The sequence below is a fragment of the Ceratina calcarata genome, unplaced genomic scaffold (assembly GCF_001652005.2).
Source record: "Ceratina calcarata isolate Rehan_Ccalc_2016 unplaced genomic scaffold, ASM165200v1 scaffold35.2, whole genome shotgun sequence".
Taxonomy (NCBI): Eukaryota; Metazoa; Arthropoda; class Insecta; order Hymenoptera; family Apidae; genus Ceratina; species Ceratina calcarata.
This window is the reverse complement of record NW_017157934.1, coordinates 265,918-282,805: the sequence shown is the minus strand read 5'-3', so window position 1 is coordinate 282,805 and position 16,888 is coordinate 265,918. Positions and strand designations below refer to the sequence as shown.

General features: G+C 38.0%; 2 protein-coding genes across 5 annotated transcripts; both read right to left on the bottom strand.

The window, feature by feature from the left end:
- Nucleotides 1-51: 51 nt before the first annotated feature.
- On the bottom strand, nucleotides 52-9,590 carry ATP8A (ATPase phospholipid transporting 8A1). 4 transcript variants are annotated; one of them, XM_018025052.2, is made up of 21 exons: nucleotides 8,033-9,589; nucleotides 7,526-7,764; nucleotides 7,308-7,406; nucleotides 7,130-7,240; nucleotides 6,795-7,042; nucleotides 6,436-6,716; nucleotides 6,065-6,359; nucleotides 5,752-5,981; nucleotides 5,295-5,668; nucleotides 5,080-5,217; nucleotides 4,851-5,003; nucleotides 4,580-4,777; nucleotides 4,409-4,508; nucleotides 4,085-4,329; nucleotides 3,877-4,002; nucleotides 3,655-3,795; nucleotides 3,457-3,575; nucleotides 3,236-3,370; nucleotides 3,040-3,144; nucleotides 769-866; nucleotides 52-149 (listed from the first exon to the last, which is right to left on the bottom strand). In XM_018025052.2, exons 1-21 carry the CDS (start codon nucleotides 8,112-8,114, stop codon nucleotides 52-54), a joined length of 3,615 nt encoding a protein of 1,204 aa, XP_017880541.1. In that variant the 5' UTR covers nucleotides 8,115-9,589. The 4 variants fall into 4 exon arrangements, with proteins under 4 accessions (XP_017880541.1, XP_026669515.1, XP_026669517.1 ...); XM_026813714.1 differs by having other exon boundaries at nucleotides 57-866; nucleotides 3,868-4,002; nucleotides 8,033-8,150; nucleotides 8,905-9,590; XM_026813716.1 differs by having other exon boundaries at nucleotides 57-866; nucleotides 3,868-4,002; nucleotides 8,033-8,150; nucleotides 9,187-9,590.
- On the bottom strand, nucleotides 8,329-16,124 carry LOC113464376 (uncharacterized). The gene is given in 7 exon segments (XM_085342318.1): nucleotides 8,329-8,405; nucleotides 9,598-10,051; nucleotides 10,054-10,162; nucleotides 10,506-10,511; nucleotides 10,893-11,248; nucleotides 12,408-12,513; nucleotides 13,733-16,124. Coding segments are annotated over 6 exon segments (915 nt in total). The 5' UTR covers nucleotides 13,837-16,124; the 3' UTR covers nucleotides 8,329-8,405; nucleotides 9,598-9,817.
- Nucleotides 16,125-16,888: the final 764 nt, after the last annotated feature.

Sequence of the window (16,888 nt, the reverse complement as noted above, 5' to 3'; positions counted from 1 at the left end):
TATATATATATAGAATATACATCTGTGTAGTTTCGTTTAGCTAGAGTAAGATCACATGCCGCCAGGTTTCGGAAGATTTGTATCGTAAGCTCTGATCACGTCCGTCTGTGTCACCGAGCCTCCTTCCTCTTGAGAGAATGCAAATCCATCTGCATCGCGCAGCATGTTCAACAACAAAGATCGCAACCGATTAATCTCTGTTACCACAACAATTAAATTGGTTAAGGCGCATGCAAACATGTAGGAAACGAATTTTTATTATTTGCTGTAATCGAATGTTAGAACGCAATCTCTATCACCAGACGACCGTCTACATATCTACGTTTCTAAAAGAGCTCTTGAAACTATGCTCCACACAAATTATTACGAAGTTGTTTTTAACACATTAGGATTAGTCTGACTGAATCAAAGATTAGTGGAAGCTACGACGGTATTGTTAATACAATTTATAAACTAACAGTAACCCAGTGTATGTATACTGTTAAAGCGTACTAAAACAGTGTGCAAGTGCGAAATATCGTGAGAAATTGTTTGCTTGTTACAAGGAATATTTAAATTCCTTCCAACTGAATAGGAGAAAGCCGTGAAGAAGTACACGAAGCGCGTGCTCTTAAGTTAGACAACGGTATGTTTATTAGTAACGAGTAAAGTAGAGGATACCAAACGACCAGGCTAAGAAGTTAAACAGTCTGTACAAGAGGTTCATTGTTCTTATCGTTCTCATTTTCCTCGATCGCAGCCCGTCGTTAGACAGATAAGACAACTTACGTGATAGCTCCACCTCGATATTAACTCTGGAGGCGGCGTTCGATCGCCTGGTGAAAACACTTTTTACGTTTTTCAGTAGCCGAGCCGTCTCCGTCAATCTGGAAAGCCGTGCATTCACAATTGTTTTAGAAACACTCCTCTGGCTACCCGTCGCTCTCAAATTGCACCCGGCGATGAGCAAAACGCGTGACTCTCTTTTTATTTAAATTCGATTCTGTTTTTTCCTTCGACAATGTTCAACCATTGACGCGCGGCCTTTTCTCGATCAACTACCTGATAATTGTGTTATTTTATGTGTAAGGTGATTCATGCGGTGTCAGAAATTCTAACTGTGCTGTCCGTGCGATTTTTTCTGCTCATAACGCCACTAGTTTTCGTTCTAATATTACGTAATAAGTAATTGCAAATCTCGTTATTTGCAAAAAATGTATTGAAACAATTTCGTACACGTTTCGAAACAGAAGAAATAGTATTACAGAATCACTAAAGAATACGTGGCACGTGTGATGGTACATACATGGTGCTCTTCGCTGTGCCCTCGCAAATGGAACGTCGAACAATCATGCGGTTCTGATTAATTACAATCAGTGCTCTTTAACGGATAGTGTAAAATTACAGGACCATTACGATTTGCGTGATTACTACTACTGGGGGTACTTACACCTCGCGAGATTGGCGATGGCATGCACAGGCCTTCACGGGATACCGCGAATAAAACATACCACAAAAACCGCATTAACAAACGGAGTACTTGTTCAGTACTGATAAAATATTTTTTTAGTGGTTTGTCGATTAAAAAAATTACTTGGGTCCAGGAACGTCCACAACGAGTACTATTTATGAATGTTTTTGATGGCAAGCTTAAGTCTACATAAAACTAAAATCGAAAGTAAAAAATAAAAGGAACCAAAGTTTCTCCTTCCCAAACCCACCCTTCTATGCATACGAGATACTTTAAGAAAACCTTGACGCTACTGGTTCATGCTACCAAACGTACAAAACTTTATTATTAAGTACAAATGAAGATCTAAGGCCGGTATTCAGAATCGTTACTTATTCTTAAGATCGTCTTAAGCATTTGCTATCCCTATCTATCCCATGTTTCCAGTCCTTGTTTTGTACAGGAAACAGGGACTTAAGCGAATGCTTAAGGCGATCTTAAATATAAATAACGACTCTAAATTCCAGCCTAAGAATACTAGCGTACTAGTGATAAGAATAGCTACATAATTTAAGGAAGACATTCAATTAAATCAGATCGTATAATACTTTTGTTAATACCGTGTTGCTTAGAATTTTAAAAAAGAATGATATTACTATTACTACTAGGTAGAAAATAAAGAAAACATCTTATTTGTATACAAACACGTAGTAAATTTCGTACTATACACCTATATAAAATAACAGCACGATTACAGCAGTCTTTGGTATAATAATCAACGTGGTAAGAAAACAGTAAACACATATGTACGTATTGGAAAATAGTTGGTTCTTACGGGCAAGTAAAAAGGGAGTATATGCATAAAATTCTAGGATGCTTACGGATTTCATGTTATCAAGGAATTTGCAGAATGTCTTTGGGATCACGGAAAACGAAATGGTGCAGTCGAGACATGCTGTTTGTGAGTGAAGCACAGATCGCGCGCTGCAAGCGCAATCGGTAGGATTCTGATCTTATTTCGCCTTCGCGGTGACCAGAACGAGTTCCAACACCGAATTAACCATCGCCTCCTCGAATACGACTTCGATCTCCTGTTGCAATTTTCATATCTCTACTAAATTTAAATCTTCGAAAACATGATTTTTGCTACGTACTCTAATGACAGTCATATATAGCTATTGTTATGCAAAAATCTATTTTTTTTAGAAAGGGCGAATGCAATGAAAAATTAAATCGCATGATAACGACTTCATCAAGGCGAAAACATCGCTATATGCATGCATACACAAATGATTTGTTGGTTCGTAAACTTTTTAAAAATCGTCGTTGTTACGTCAATAATAAAATTTCATTTTGTTTCTCGTTAAGCCATGCATACTGAATATCAATGAAAAGCATTATTCTCATTTAACTACAACGATTTCATGCAATGCCGCATTTGCGAACTTTTGTAAGTAGTATATGGAAAAATATGATCAATAAGTTATCGGTATGAATTAGTAGAAGCATTTTCTATTGTCCTAAGACGGAATTTTTAGTTCCTACGATAATTTCGCGTGTTATATAAATCAGTTAAATTTGTAATATAAAGTAATTTGAAAGAGACTTACGAGCTCCTGTAGTCATGGCTGTTGAATATATCACCGGGATCAGACTTTCGAATCTCATTTTCTCTAGCTGCCGCAGTGACGGATTTCCATATCGTGTTTTTCACTCTGCAGCAAACATGAATTTCACATACCTCTAAGCAACATATCAAATTGAAATGCTCAAACAGATTTGATTCGAACGTATGTATGTACTTACGCCTTCACTGTAACATCCAAAAGTAGTACTGCAGATGGAATAAGTATCAGACCCAACCAGAACGTGGGCGAAGAAAACAGCATTGTGTCGTTGCCTACCATTACTGCACCCACATTTAAAACAGGCCAAAAGTTACTGTAATTTAATAAAGGTTTGAAATTTATTACAACTTTTCTTAATACTTCATTTAAATTAGCTTATAGCCGCGTTTAGAAATTTACCTGTATATAAAAATAAATAAAAACCAAAGCATAATGGATCCCCACATCGCCAAATGAGTAACCCACGTCCAAGAATTAATTATTAATCCAGCTTTTGCACACACCGTCACTACAACATACTATCAACAGATAAAAATGTAATAATTATCTTCCATAGAAATATTGATGATTCTACACAATCGTATAATTGAGACGTACAGTGTATACGAAATTTCCCAGAACTATGTAACCACCATCGCGGCCGTTTGCCCATATCACGCCTTCTTTTAGAACCATTAGCGACAACCAGTAAAGGAGAGATGAATGTATTAGAGCATTGGCAATCCAAAGCCAAAATACCTGAAACGATATCGATAATGTACACAATTTTGAATAATGAGTAAAAATCGATAAATGTGAAGAGATACGGACTCGTAGTACCTTAATATTAAATGATGTTCCTCCGGTATTTTTAGTTGCATACAGTCCTGGATGAGCTAGATGAGTTTCTGCAGAGCACACTTTATCAAAAAGTCCCATAGCTAATGGAGGTGCAGCTGTAAATACCTATAAGAATAGAATAAATCTCGCTGGTACTTTTATTCTATAACATGACGTTGCAACGGTAAGACACTAGTCTATAACTTACAACATTGTAAAGACCGATGGACCATCTCTCGAAGAGAATTTGCCCGGACCAGCCGGAGTAAATAGCGAACCACAATTCAATGACGTAGAGACAAATATTCTTGTAGAACGAATACAGTATCAACTTGCACATTCTACTGTAGTTCCACGAACCGTGAACGAATAATAAGCGTTTCAAAAAACGAAACTGCGCGATGGAATAATCAGAAGCACAAGCTGCCTGAAGACCTTCAACGCCAGAAATTCCTAGAAATTTTTAAGATCAATAGTATTATACGCTTACTTTGCCCGTTATGCGATGAACAGTGACACAAGTGAATCTTACCAACACCGATGTGAGCTTTTTGAATCATGGCTACGTCATTCGCACCATCTCCAATGGCAAGTGTTACAGCTTTTTTATTAGTAGTGATTAAATCGACCACCTGAAAAACTCTGCTATATTATTATTTTCGTTAACAAAATTTAGGATTATTTAAAATGTATAAAAAGTCACCTCGGCTTTCTGCATTGGCGAAACTCTACAACAAATAACAACCTTGCAGGATGAACATAGATCCAAAAAGTCCATTCTAATATCACAGGATAACGCGTATTCTAATGTACTTCCATCTATAATAAGAGCTACATCGTTTTGACACTTTAAATCGATCCCGAAATCAAGACAACGCTGTATTATGACTTCTCTCGTTTTCTGTAAACAAACGTAGTTACTCGAAAATGCTTTCTAGATAATTGAAAAAAATATCATTCATTATTCTTCTTACATCCAAGGATGATTCATTGATAATATATAACGGCATTCCGTGAGTAATCAATCTACAAGAATAACCAATATTTATAGCGGTTTCTTGTTTGTCTCCAGTCAATACCCACACATTAATGTCAGCTTGTAAAAGAGATTGTATTGTTTCCGGTACCTGAAACATTGTAAATTATCCTTATTTCCTCTTAGAAACGTACGTGCAATCTTACGTCGAATATTGTCATAAGTACCTGATCCTGTAATTGATCTTCAATAGCGGTTGCTCCTAGTAATCTTAATTTTGTTTCAATAAGGTCCGCTGCATTCTCAATCATAGCCTCACGATTTCCTAAACTGATCATTGCATTGTGGTACGTTTCACGCCACCACTATAAAAAAGATTCATTGGCACATCACCTGATGATTATATTGGAAATATAACGACAAGAAAATGAATGGCAAGTACCTGATAAAAACTGTCGGGTACATCTGCAACCGCGAAACACAGTGTTCTCAAGCCCTCGGTTGCGAAGTTTTCCAAATGTTCTAAAGTTACATCTCGGAAGTCATCTGAAGTCTGATCAGGATCAGTATTCTCCAATTCAGTTGGACTTAATCTTTCATAAATAACAGAATCGGCTCCCTTACAAAAAAGTTTGATATTTCCTTCAGGCGTCTTTACTATCACCGACATTCTTTTCCTCGCTGACGTGAATTCTATTACATTTAAGATTTCGTACCGAAATCTTTCACCAAGTGCCGCTACTTCCACGTAAGCGGGCGTTCTAGTATCGAACACATAATTAAATTTACGTGCTCCGTCTACCAGCGCTTGCTCATCTGTTTAAAACAAGTGCTTTGTGAAATTAAACTATTAATGATATGTTTCGTGTATTAAAATAAGCCTGATTAATACTGCTTACCCGGTGATGCTGCATGATAAATAATTGTTTCGTCAACTTTCTCGGGAATAACAGTATGACACACCGATAACATAATCATGAACTCATGCAGTATTTTTGCATGATTTGCAGCCTTTTTATCGGCGGGGCGACAGCAATCTTGCGTTGATCTCCCTTCGACGATATCTCTAATTAACTCACTATTGATACTACTACTACTCTCGTCACCCTCTAAATTTGGAGTTGGCAAACTACAAAGCACTACCTTTTAGTAAGGGATAGTCAAAATAATTGACGCACGATAAAGAAAAATACATATGACTATAATACTTACTCGTATATTTTACCACCAATTGAACATCGTTTGAATTCCATTACGTTTTTCGTAAGAGTACCAGTTTTGTCGGTAAAGATATAATTAACCATACCAAGTTCTTCATTAAGATTACTCGTACGAGCCATGGCTGGGGTATCTGTTTCTGCGTGGTACATTTCAATGTCCATATTAATAAACGTAGCTTGAACATATCTCACCACTTCCAACGTGACTTGCAACGAAATCGGTATTAAATTGTTAAATAAAATCATGAATGTCAAAAGATTGAAAGCAAAATTTTTAGTCATCTCCTCTGTAATAAATAAACAATTCATCAGTTAATGTCATGATCATCCTTGAAAAGACGATTTTGTAAATTGATTTCTCACCTTGTAAACCTAAATACCACAATCCATGACTGTGATTTTTAGTCCAAAGAATGTTAAATACCGCAGATAAAAGGCACAGGAAAATAAGTATAAAGAATAACATGAGTATTTGTGTATTGGTCAGTCGATCTAAAGTGGACCTTTTTAAGGGCGCGGTCGTAGTATTGTTTTGCATAAGCTTGGTGTCATGACCAGTGTAGATTACTACACCGAACACCCAGCGCGTATTCCTTAACATCGCGCCACGAAGTAATAATTGATCAGGTCCCAAAGGTACACATCTAAAAATTGATACAATCATTTCTTACTGTATGATCATTAACTCACTTCTCCTAGATTCTTAGAAAAAATAATCGTACTGTTTACTAGTTTCACGTAACACCCCATTAAATTCATACAAATGTCTGTTAGGCGGCTCGCATTGTATGTTTGCACGAAAGTTCATCAATTCAATGGTATCTAGAAGACTGGCAGTGTCGGGATGGGCCTGTCTTATTTTTAAATTCGTCTCCCCGTCCAAATTAGCAGTCTCTAAGAAAGACATACCCTGTGGCTCCGACGATGATAATAAGATCAAGTCAGCAGGAAAGAAATTGTTGTTCAGGACCTATGGATATTAAACAAAGCGATTCTAGCACCGATATGTAAATCTTCAATAATTATCACATCCTTTGTGAGGTAAATAGAATTCAACCTTAACAACATCACCAACAGCGACATTTCTCCACTGTATCCACTGCCAATGACCATCCCGTAAAACTTCCACTTCACGCATATTTATTTCGTCGTCCGCTCTGTGCCTTTTCTGCAATTTATATAGTGTCGTAATTGTCCATACTATTATTAAGCGATCAGGCATTAGAAATGCTTACAATGTCCTCGACTATTTCTTTTAACGCAGATACGCTAAGAATAAAAATTAATGGAACTAAAGTAGTGTATCGACCTGTAGGAGACACATCCGGTATTTGCTGAAATTAAGGAAATCGTTATATGCATTTAACGAAATTTATTTCAAATGCGCTACATTTTTTCTAGACGTAAATGTGCTATGCTATTTAAGTGTGCAATTACATGCCAGAGATAATACCTGCATGAGGGCGATGAATAGGAAGAAACAGTTACTGTATCGACGAAATTGTTCAAAAAGGAACATAGGTATAAACGAAAGAAGCGAGTACTTCGCGGTAGTAATGTGATTGTTTTTATATTTCGCTGGTTGATGGGGAGCGTTTATGAAAACAACCCTCTCCTCGCGGCTATCATGTTGCTGCGGACTCCGTTGATCGCCACCCTGGGATCCACCATTTTCCGCTCTTACGGGACCAACTATGATAGAATATAACCACATATGCCACTTAGTTTAAACTGTTTGTGTACGGACGTAAAAGATTATCACACAGTCGTTCAAAATAATATTATTCCATTATAAATGAACTGGAAATGTTTATGTAAATTGATATAGTTTAGTAGTAACCTTTTCTCGCGTCTGACTTCAGTCGAACAATAGTCGCGCATTAACCATTTATATCCATACATATTATACGTGTGATATGCAATGTATACATCTACATTTTGTTTATTTTTATTCACTTACGATTTTGAGCGTACAAATAGAGATGACACCGAGTCCTGAGTTCGTTGAACCATTGAATCACTTTCGTACCAGCTATTTCCATATTGCCGTTTTCTACACTACAATGTCTCTCGCATCACTTCTCCGTATTAATTCGATTCATTATTTATCAAGCGAAAAGACAGCACGGTTACAAACACAACCTAATACAATTCGATGATACAACTTAAGCTTGGACAATCAATAATATTTCATACTATCGCCGGAAATTAAGAAATAAGTCAGCAGATTCAAACTTGATTTAAAGACTGAAGAGAACTTAATCGACTCTTAGTAGAAACTGATACATATAGATCGCGATTGTGTTATCATCTCTGAGGTTAAAGTTGGATATCTAAAAAGGAATTTCCTACAAAGCTTTTTTATCGCGTTTAACACCACAACACCAAGATTAGCTGGTAATTACTTTAAGTGCCATTTGAAATAAGTTAGTTTTTTACAGTTATTGTGAAATACGAAAACAAAATTGTAATGACACGCGCAAACTTCTCATTGGAATGATCCTCTAGAGAGCTGCATTATAACATGATGTTTTTTAACTGTGTTGTATAATTTCAGCACGATTTGTTGCTCGACGTTTTTTCTCTATTATCTCGTGCATGTACATATATGACAGTGGGAGGTTCGCGCTTGTGTTACTAATTGTAATCTAATGGATTTAAGTGTACAGATACTGCATGGGATGAAAAATTGCGTAACACGAAACAGACGTTGGTGTTGAAATAATTGTTCCCTGCTGTCAATCTACGCATATTATCTCGCGAACAAAATATTTCAGTTTGTGCAAGTCAAGGTTTCAACGCATGTAATAATTAGTTCCTGTATATTTATACCTGTCAGTACGTCATCGCTAGCCAATAATAGAACAATCACGATGATTAACAACGAAGACGAAGTAACAGAATAATTCTCACTGTGTTCCACACATATTGAGTGGACTACCGAATTGGACAGAAGTAATGACAGACAATGAGGAGAAATGTGCAATAGTATGTAAATAATAAAGATAAAAACTACATATTCGATTTACATATCCCTTAATTATTTTGTCTGTTATCGATTAAACGAAAGCGATCGAGATTAATCTCTGTTTATTATTTTGACATGTTACGAACGACTGCAAGTCTCTTCGAATCATCAAGGAAATTCACGCATCCCGTGACAACGTGCGCACTTGTTTCGCGAAACGGTAGTCAACATACACTGTTGAGACACTTTTGTGCACGAGATAACGATCGACAGAACAAACTACGTATCTGCGTCATCGTGCCGGGAGAATTCGGGTCTATCGCCACACCCCTATCGGACTACCGGAAACTCAAATGCACGTAACGCAACCCCTTGAATGAATTCCACACGGAAAACGGTACTATCCGAAGTGTACAATCCCCAATAAAAAATATCACCGGACTGAGAATCCCGTGACGATATCACGCCTGCGAATTCACTCAGGAGATACTGATTCTAGCACATAATTATATAGGTGGCACTGGTCATCATTGGCTTCTTTACCGAGGTATACGTACATAGATGATCTATTAGATCGTCAACGCTCAGAAAATTTACACATACATGCTGTTCACGTTACTGAGATCGCATCGTTCATTCTTAACTCTCATTAACGACAAATTCACTTCCGTGTCGCACGACCACGAACGAGAAAAGAAAAAGAATATCACGCAAGTGTAATAAACGGATCTGTCGGTGCAGGCGTGATTGAATAGAACGAGCATACAGTGGTATTGATCATTCCTTGCGTTGCAACACACAGGAATGAGACAGCCCCTTTGGAACGGTGGATATCTCGAACGCCACAGGCACAGGCTCGTAAATGATCGAGTACATTACTGGCGAAGGGGTAGTGTGCAAAATGCGACAGCCCTGTGCACGTGTTGTCCCGAAAACGCATGCGCCCGGTGCCGGCAACAAGTTGGCGTCAGCACCGTGCTGCACTCGACAAAACACGTTCCGGCCCGCGAACACAGGTACAGGCTTGCGTCAATAAACAATCTTGGTGTTCGTAGACTATGGGCCAAGGACACTCCCGTTGGGGTGAAACGAAGGTAGCCCCCGCGCTACTGGTATCGTACCCTCATTAGACAATCCGCTCATATCACTTCGATACGACGCACGAATGCGAGAAGAGGGAAAGCGGAAAATCAGATTAAATTGCTCCCTTCTCTTTTATACGAACTATGAAACTACCAAAGCGCGTTCCTATATATCGAACGATGCTGCGGTATCTGGTCTGCACTGAACAATAGGAGCGATACCATCGAGAATATTTCTGTATCTGATGTTACAATCCAAGTTTGTTGTTCTTTCCTACTTCAAATCTAGTCACGTATATTATTTTATCAGATACGGAAAGAACAATAAGAGAAGGTTCCATGTATAGCAGCAGGTATTTAAATGACGTATATGGGAATAAGACATACTGCTTGGCCTGTAACCTTCCTTGGGGGTATAGAATCGCAATTATAACTTCTATATCGGTGCGTATCTATTATTCCTATGTATATATATTTTTATGACAACTTTGCAGCCTCGTGATGCTTATCCTATAGAGTCCGATTATTACAGGTTGCCGTAATCTCTCTAATATTTACTCGACATTTTACATCAATCCGTTCTCAACTAGCCCTATCTAAACTACTGAATAAATCGTGTACGAACAAGTAAGACTGACATAAAACCAGTCTTACTTATTTCGATTGTTTTACGGAATTGCATTCACCATATACAAGATAATGAAGTAAATTAATGGTGATTAGGGTAATGATGATAAGGAGAGCAGAATTACTAAAAATAGCCTGTGAACATCTTACCGTCAGTACCACTCTCGGGTGCTGCAGCCTCCTGCAATTCGATATGTTCGCGTGTCCTTCCGCGCCCACTCCCCAGACGTTCTATACGTAAGCCAATATTGTCCACGTTATCGATGTTACCGAGATCGATTGGACTACCGATGATATAAGGGCCGGATTGTTCTTGGACTCCATCGTTGACTCGACCGCTGGCTAATGAGGAACTGTTACGAACACCGCCGCTGTGCGGGGGTGTTCCGTCCATATGAGGTATGGAAGAAAGATCCGGAGGTGTAAATGGACGTAACGAGCCAGGACTGGGAACCCGGGGGCTCCCCCTGGCAGTTGGTTGCATTGAACGCAGCGGGGCCTAGATCAAAATGAATTCAGTTAATAGTAGCTTACGTCGTTCGTTTTATTTTGACAGTTTAAACCGAACTGGCAAAATTTGTGTTAAGCATTTCACTAACACGACTGATAAGCTGGTTAACCGAGTGAGTGAGTAAACCGGCTAAAATATCGAATTTTTATTTTATAACTGATATATTATTAAGAATCAAACATTGCTCAACCGATCGATCTAAAACGATTATTTCTCTCTAGTTATTGCACTTAACATAAGTCGCTTCTAAGTAGAATAAGCAGGATGAACGGATTGTGGCAAGACTAATTGTAAGTTCTAGTATGCATTAATAGGACGAAATATATGTATATAGGCGAATCTTTAAAGTTACGCGTACTTCGCGTAGGTGAATTTGCAAACTAAATTACGGTCGAGGAGTAAAATATTGTGTTATGATAATCGGTCCGTGGAACGTAAACGTGAGATGATGTAATACTGGCGTGGAACATAAAACGTAAACATATATGTTTTATAAAATCTCTATCGAAGCCATATTTCCAAAGTGCTTTATTTTGTATCATAATTTATTAATTAAAAAAATGTACACATGCTTAGAATACTATTTTGATACATTAAAAAGGTTAATCTTGTAAAGAGAAAGACACCATTAAAAACTAAATGAAAATACTGATGTGTTCAGGGCGTGTACAATTTACGAGACGGCCATCGTTATATTTTGTGACAATTAACGGTTACAACGCGATAATTCATCGTGTCCGTGCAGGCATGTATATAGGTACAATTTAAACTCCTATTAGAGCGCTGATGCGAAAATCTATTATGAGAAATAGTTGCGCGTAGTTAGGATCAGTAGGCAATTTAATTCTAACATGAAAAGATACTACTTATAAATGTAGATTTAGATGAAGGAAGATTGAAGAGAAAAGTGCATCCACTGTGGTATCGAGGTTCATAAATCAAGCGTCACCTCACGGCGTGAGCTATTGCCGGTAAATATGTATAAAAATTCACCTTGACACAAATATGGGATCAACAATTCAAACATTATTTTCATTGCCAAGATTACATGTTTCATATAATTATTTCATATAATTCGATGCTGATTCTCGATCGTCGATCGAATCATTTAAAGGAAATGTTCAACAATCGACAGTTTACTACTCACGATTTTCGATCGAGTAGGCCAACAGCGGATCTCCGACGGTCGTCCTTCGATCACTTTCACGGATTTTGGTCGCGAAAACGTTTGGTCACGCTCTATCGAACTTCGACTACCGTTTGCGTACAAAAATAATGTATTACTCCTAATCTTTGCTAAACCACGACCACTACTGTTAACTTATCGGCGCTCTAGTGGTTTCGTTATCTAGTTTACTAAGACACTTTGATCTCATACCACAAGTAAACCAACGCCCGTGTCATCCTTTTCTTGGAAAAGAATGATGCTCTGGGACATGTAGAAAACAAAGAATCCCTCGTGTTTAGAGTTTCAGTCTCGTCACGGTACCTGGACTACCTTGCCCAACGTCAGGAATCAAGATTCAGTGGTACACGCGAGTCTCTAGTCAGACCAGTTTAGAACGCGGACCGTAACTTTCCTGAGACAAAGTAAAATATTCGAAGCAGCTACGGAAATTTTCGCGACAAGAATAGATCTAGCTCGGGCTCATGCTGAAGCAAACAGAGCAAATAGTACACGATTACTTAGTTACTTAATTTTTTAGTAACATCGTGCAAAGACAGATCATTCGCGACCGGTTCCAAGTAGTTCACCGATTCGTGAAGTGTACGGCGGACGGAGTGTACACCTTGTCAATAACCCGTCGTACCGAGCACTGTGTGCAAAATACGTTTACGCATACGCAATGCCACTGCCACGCGAGAAATTAATTCTTCCTCGAACGACGATCAATCATGATCGCGATGCTATTACCGGTCAGGACGTATGATCGACGCTACAAAGTGGACAAGTGGGCGTACGATAATTTTTGGCACCCGTTACCACACATCACACGAAACCGGAGGAATCGCTGCCTTTTTTACTCGTGAAAGATTACTCATAGCCTGAGTCAAGATCGTAGTATGAGTCTACGAGCTTTAATAAGCACCAAACATAATGCAGTAAAATAGAAAACACGCATTGAGAAAAGGTTTCGGTTGATCTGTTTACAAACGCACGGTCCAGCAAATCGTAATAATGTATATATAACAAATATTATGTACGTAAGGCGAATGGAGTAATAAGGAATAACCTCTTTCCTTCTTACGTATTACGTACATACATTAGCAACATTAGCATCGTTTAGAATTCATTAATAACAATAAACGGAATAATTGATGATGCAGAAAAGAAACTCGAGTAATCAAACTATGTACGAGCTCGAGCGAAATGTCGAGTCAATGTAATCAAAATACATAAAGCAATGTAATCATCGCAATCGTGTATTATCTAATCGAATGTAATCTTCCAGGAAAATAATCTGAACGTACGTGGGACATCGCGCGGAACGGGAGCGAGACGTGGAAATGGATTTTTCAAAAAACATTCGCATATTCTTCTTGAAATCTATCACTTTAGTACTGTCATTCCTCATAAAAATTCCCGGTCAAGATAAGAATCGCCAATAGGAAGAACTGCGCCGCAGTAAAAAAAAAATTGTACGTTGATAAACTTCACGTGACAAACTTTATATTTCCACTTCTTTTTTCACATTTAAACTGTTCTGTACAAAACTTTGTGTCATTTTACATTTGAAATTTCTTCGAATTGATAACTCTGTATAGATTTATAAATATCTATTTAAAGAGTTGATCCTTTATCACGGAACATCGAAACTTTATCCAAAATAGAAAACTTGAAGAATCGCGAAGTTCCAAAGTCACAAATGATGAACCGGTAAACTAACTGTCTCACTTCACGACTGTCCAACGCACAGGATATCGAGCTAACGGTAATTAGTTCGTGATTAGATTGCGAAAAACATTTCGAACTATTAGAGTCGAAGGAACTTGCGCGACGTGCGGCCAACGACTATCCATTGACTTTTTCACGTTCCCCATTGTTCGAACGTCCAGTGGCAGTGCACGTGTACTGCTTGTTCGTCTCCCTTTCTGAACGGGTTTCCATGTCGACGACTCGGCCTATACTATACCTGATAGACGCGTCGGCTCTCGTCTCACCCTGATACATATAAACCATCTACGGATCTCCTGCGCGTGGCACTTGCCCGCGCGGATCTTACTTAGCCACCTATTCGGCTGGCAAATCAATCATTAAATCATTCTATACATTTTTTTTCCTTTATACATTTAACGAAAATGTAGACAGACGTAATAGGATAGAGTTTAATAAAATACGTCTAAATTTATATCATTGAAAAACGGTTTTAGAAACAGTTCGACTCATTCCTTCTCAAATTACTATTTGACGCTTAACGATACAGGCTGATACCAAAACCAAATACTATCACATTATACATTGATATACTAATAAACAGACAGACAATGAGATGTGCATAGATTAGATTAGACAAACACAGTGCATCTGTCTTCCTAAAACGGAGCAGCATTTGCATAGAATGTCTCGTAGAAAAGCATGTATAAAATAGACACTTCACATTGAATATTATTCGAAATTGCGTTTAGCAGAGTGCATATTTGCAAAATGATATCATCGAGTTGTAAACACTTAATAAGTGCTCCGTGGAAGGTGTAAGAGAACACTGAACATACGAAAAAATTAAAGATTCACACGGCAATTACATTATTACCACTCTTTTTATGGTGTAACCATGATTTAGTGTTCTGAACATCGAAACAGTATTCTTCGAACGTGAAACAACGAAAGCTTGTGTACGATATGACAAGAAATATCGATGATAACTGGAAACGCGGTTCCACATATAATAGATACAAAACGATCGATGGGCACCTCCAAGAAATAGCTTGATCAACGGGGTCGTCGAATAATTGAATTCCATCGATCTCGAGTAATTAGCCTACCTCGGTCTTGCAGTCATGAATCGCAAGAATATAGCCTATCTGAAATCCATTAGCTTTCCACGGATCGGCCTTTAGGCGGAGCCGGGTCAACAGGACTCGTAAAGGACGTTACACTCTTAGACTCCAGAACTTATCCATGAAAATGTCAATCCTCTAGAGGACTTTCGTGCTCATCGATTTTCAGAGAGAACGGCCGTACCCTCTTTCACGATACCCGCTGCGTCTTTCATTTTACTTGTTATCGCATTCAGCAGAGGTACACTTTTCCAGTTTGCGCCTAGGGTGACGCACCAACCCCGCGTTGCACCGCATCGAGTTTCACACAAAATTCCGTCTACGATTACAACTCTGGGCTGTTTTCTCGGCTATCTTCTCGGGTATCAGTCATAACGGGGAAATGTATATCGATTCGCAATTACTTGGAAAAAGAATACGTTGAGTCGTTAAAGAGTTGCGACAACCGACCAGACCTCTCATTTCTTTCCAATTCTCTGAAGTAAAATCTCCCGTACGTGAATTGAGATCAAACCAACGAAATAGGGCAGTGATTCTCAACCAGTGTGCCGCGGCACGTTCAGGAGAGGCCACCGCTACTGCTAGGCGGTGGCTCCTCCCGAAATGAAAATTGTTTTTTTTCTAGATTTCTTTATCAATTAACCTTATATTCAGTCCAAATATTTATTTGGCGAATTCGGAATTTCGACTTTGATCAACATAAAAATGAAAAAAAGGTCCAGACTTCTAAAACTGGATCACGAAATGAAAGTAGCATTATCATTTTTACGCCCAAATATAAATGAGGTTATCAAGAAACATCAAACTCAAATTTCGCGTTAAATGTAATTTATAATTTATCACTAAATAGACATTTCGTTTACTTTGTAATGCAATTTTCATATTGTTTTCATTGAAAATTATAATCTTATGCTAATACAATAATATAATATAATTTACAAAATATATTATAGGTAGAGCAATCAATAAACCAAATAAAACTGTTTTAATTTATCTTAATGTTAGTGTGCCGCTAAATTTTTAAATTGTTAAAAGTGTATCATGACGAAAAAAAGGTTGAGGATCACTGAAATAGAGTGACCGACTCGTGGGTGTAACCGAATCTGTATTTTCCGAATCGGCCACGGTTAAGACGAGTAAATGATGTAACTACATATCTGCTTATGTACAAGAAGGAGCGGTCCTTTCCATTGTTTGCCCACTCGCTGCGTATGCGAAAAAGTATGTGTTGGTCACATATCGTATATCTATTGTACACCACTACGGCTACGTAGTTTTCACGTTTAAAATTAACATCGATCTGCCGATAGGACATGCATGTGATGTCGCACCCTCTTCGAAATTAGGTTGAATACTTTTTTACCATCAGATCAAATAAAATATTAAGTTAAAAAAAAAAGCAAAATTAATGGAATATTTTTTTAAATAGATTCCGTTTATATTCCATTTCTTTTCACGTGTAACAACGTACCCGATTCGCTTTTTATATTAAAGGAAGCATTTTATTAAATACACTGTAGAATTCAGACATGAAATCTACGTTACGATTGCAGGTTGCGGCCTATTATTTTTTAGTAATCTCGATGTGTTATAATGAAACGACACAGGTATTCGAGAAAATAGAAGCGA

Coding starts and splice junctions, on each gene's coding strand:
- ATP8A (XM_026813714.1), bottom strand. CDS start 8,114: ATGGAAATAGCTGGTACGAAAGTGATTCAATGGTTCAACGAACTCAGG. Junction 7,407..7,525: donor TATTCATCGCCCTCATGCAG/GTATTATCTCTG, acceptor CCTTAATTTCAG/CAAATACCGGATGTGTCTCC. Junction 5,004..5,079: donor AAGATCAATTACAGGATCAG/GTACTTATGACA, acceptor ACAATGTTTCAG/GTACCGGAAACAATACAATC.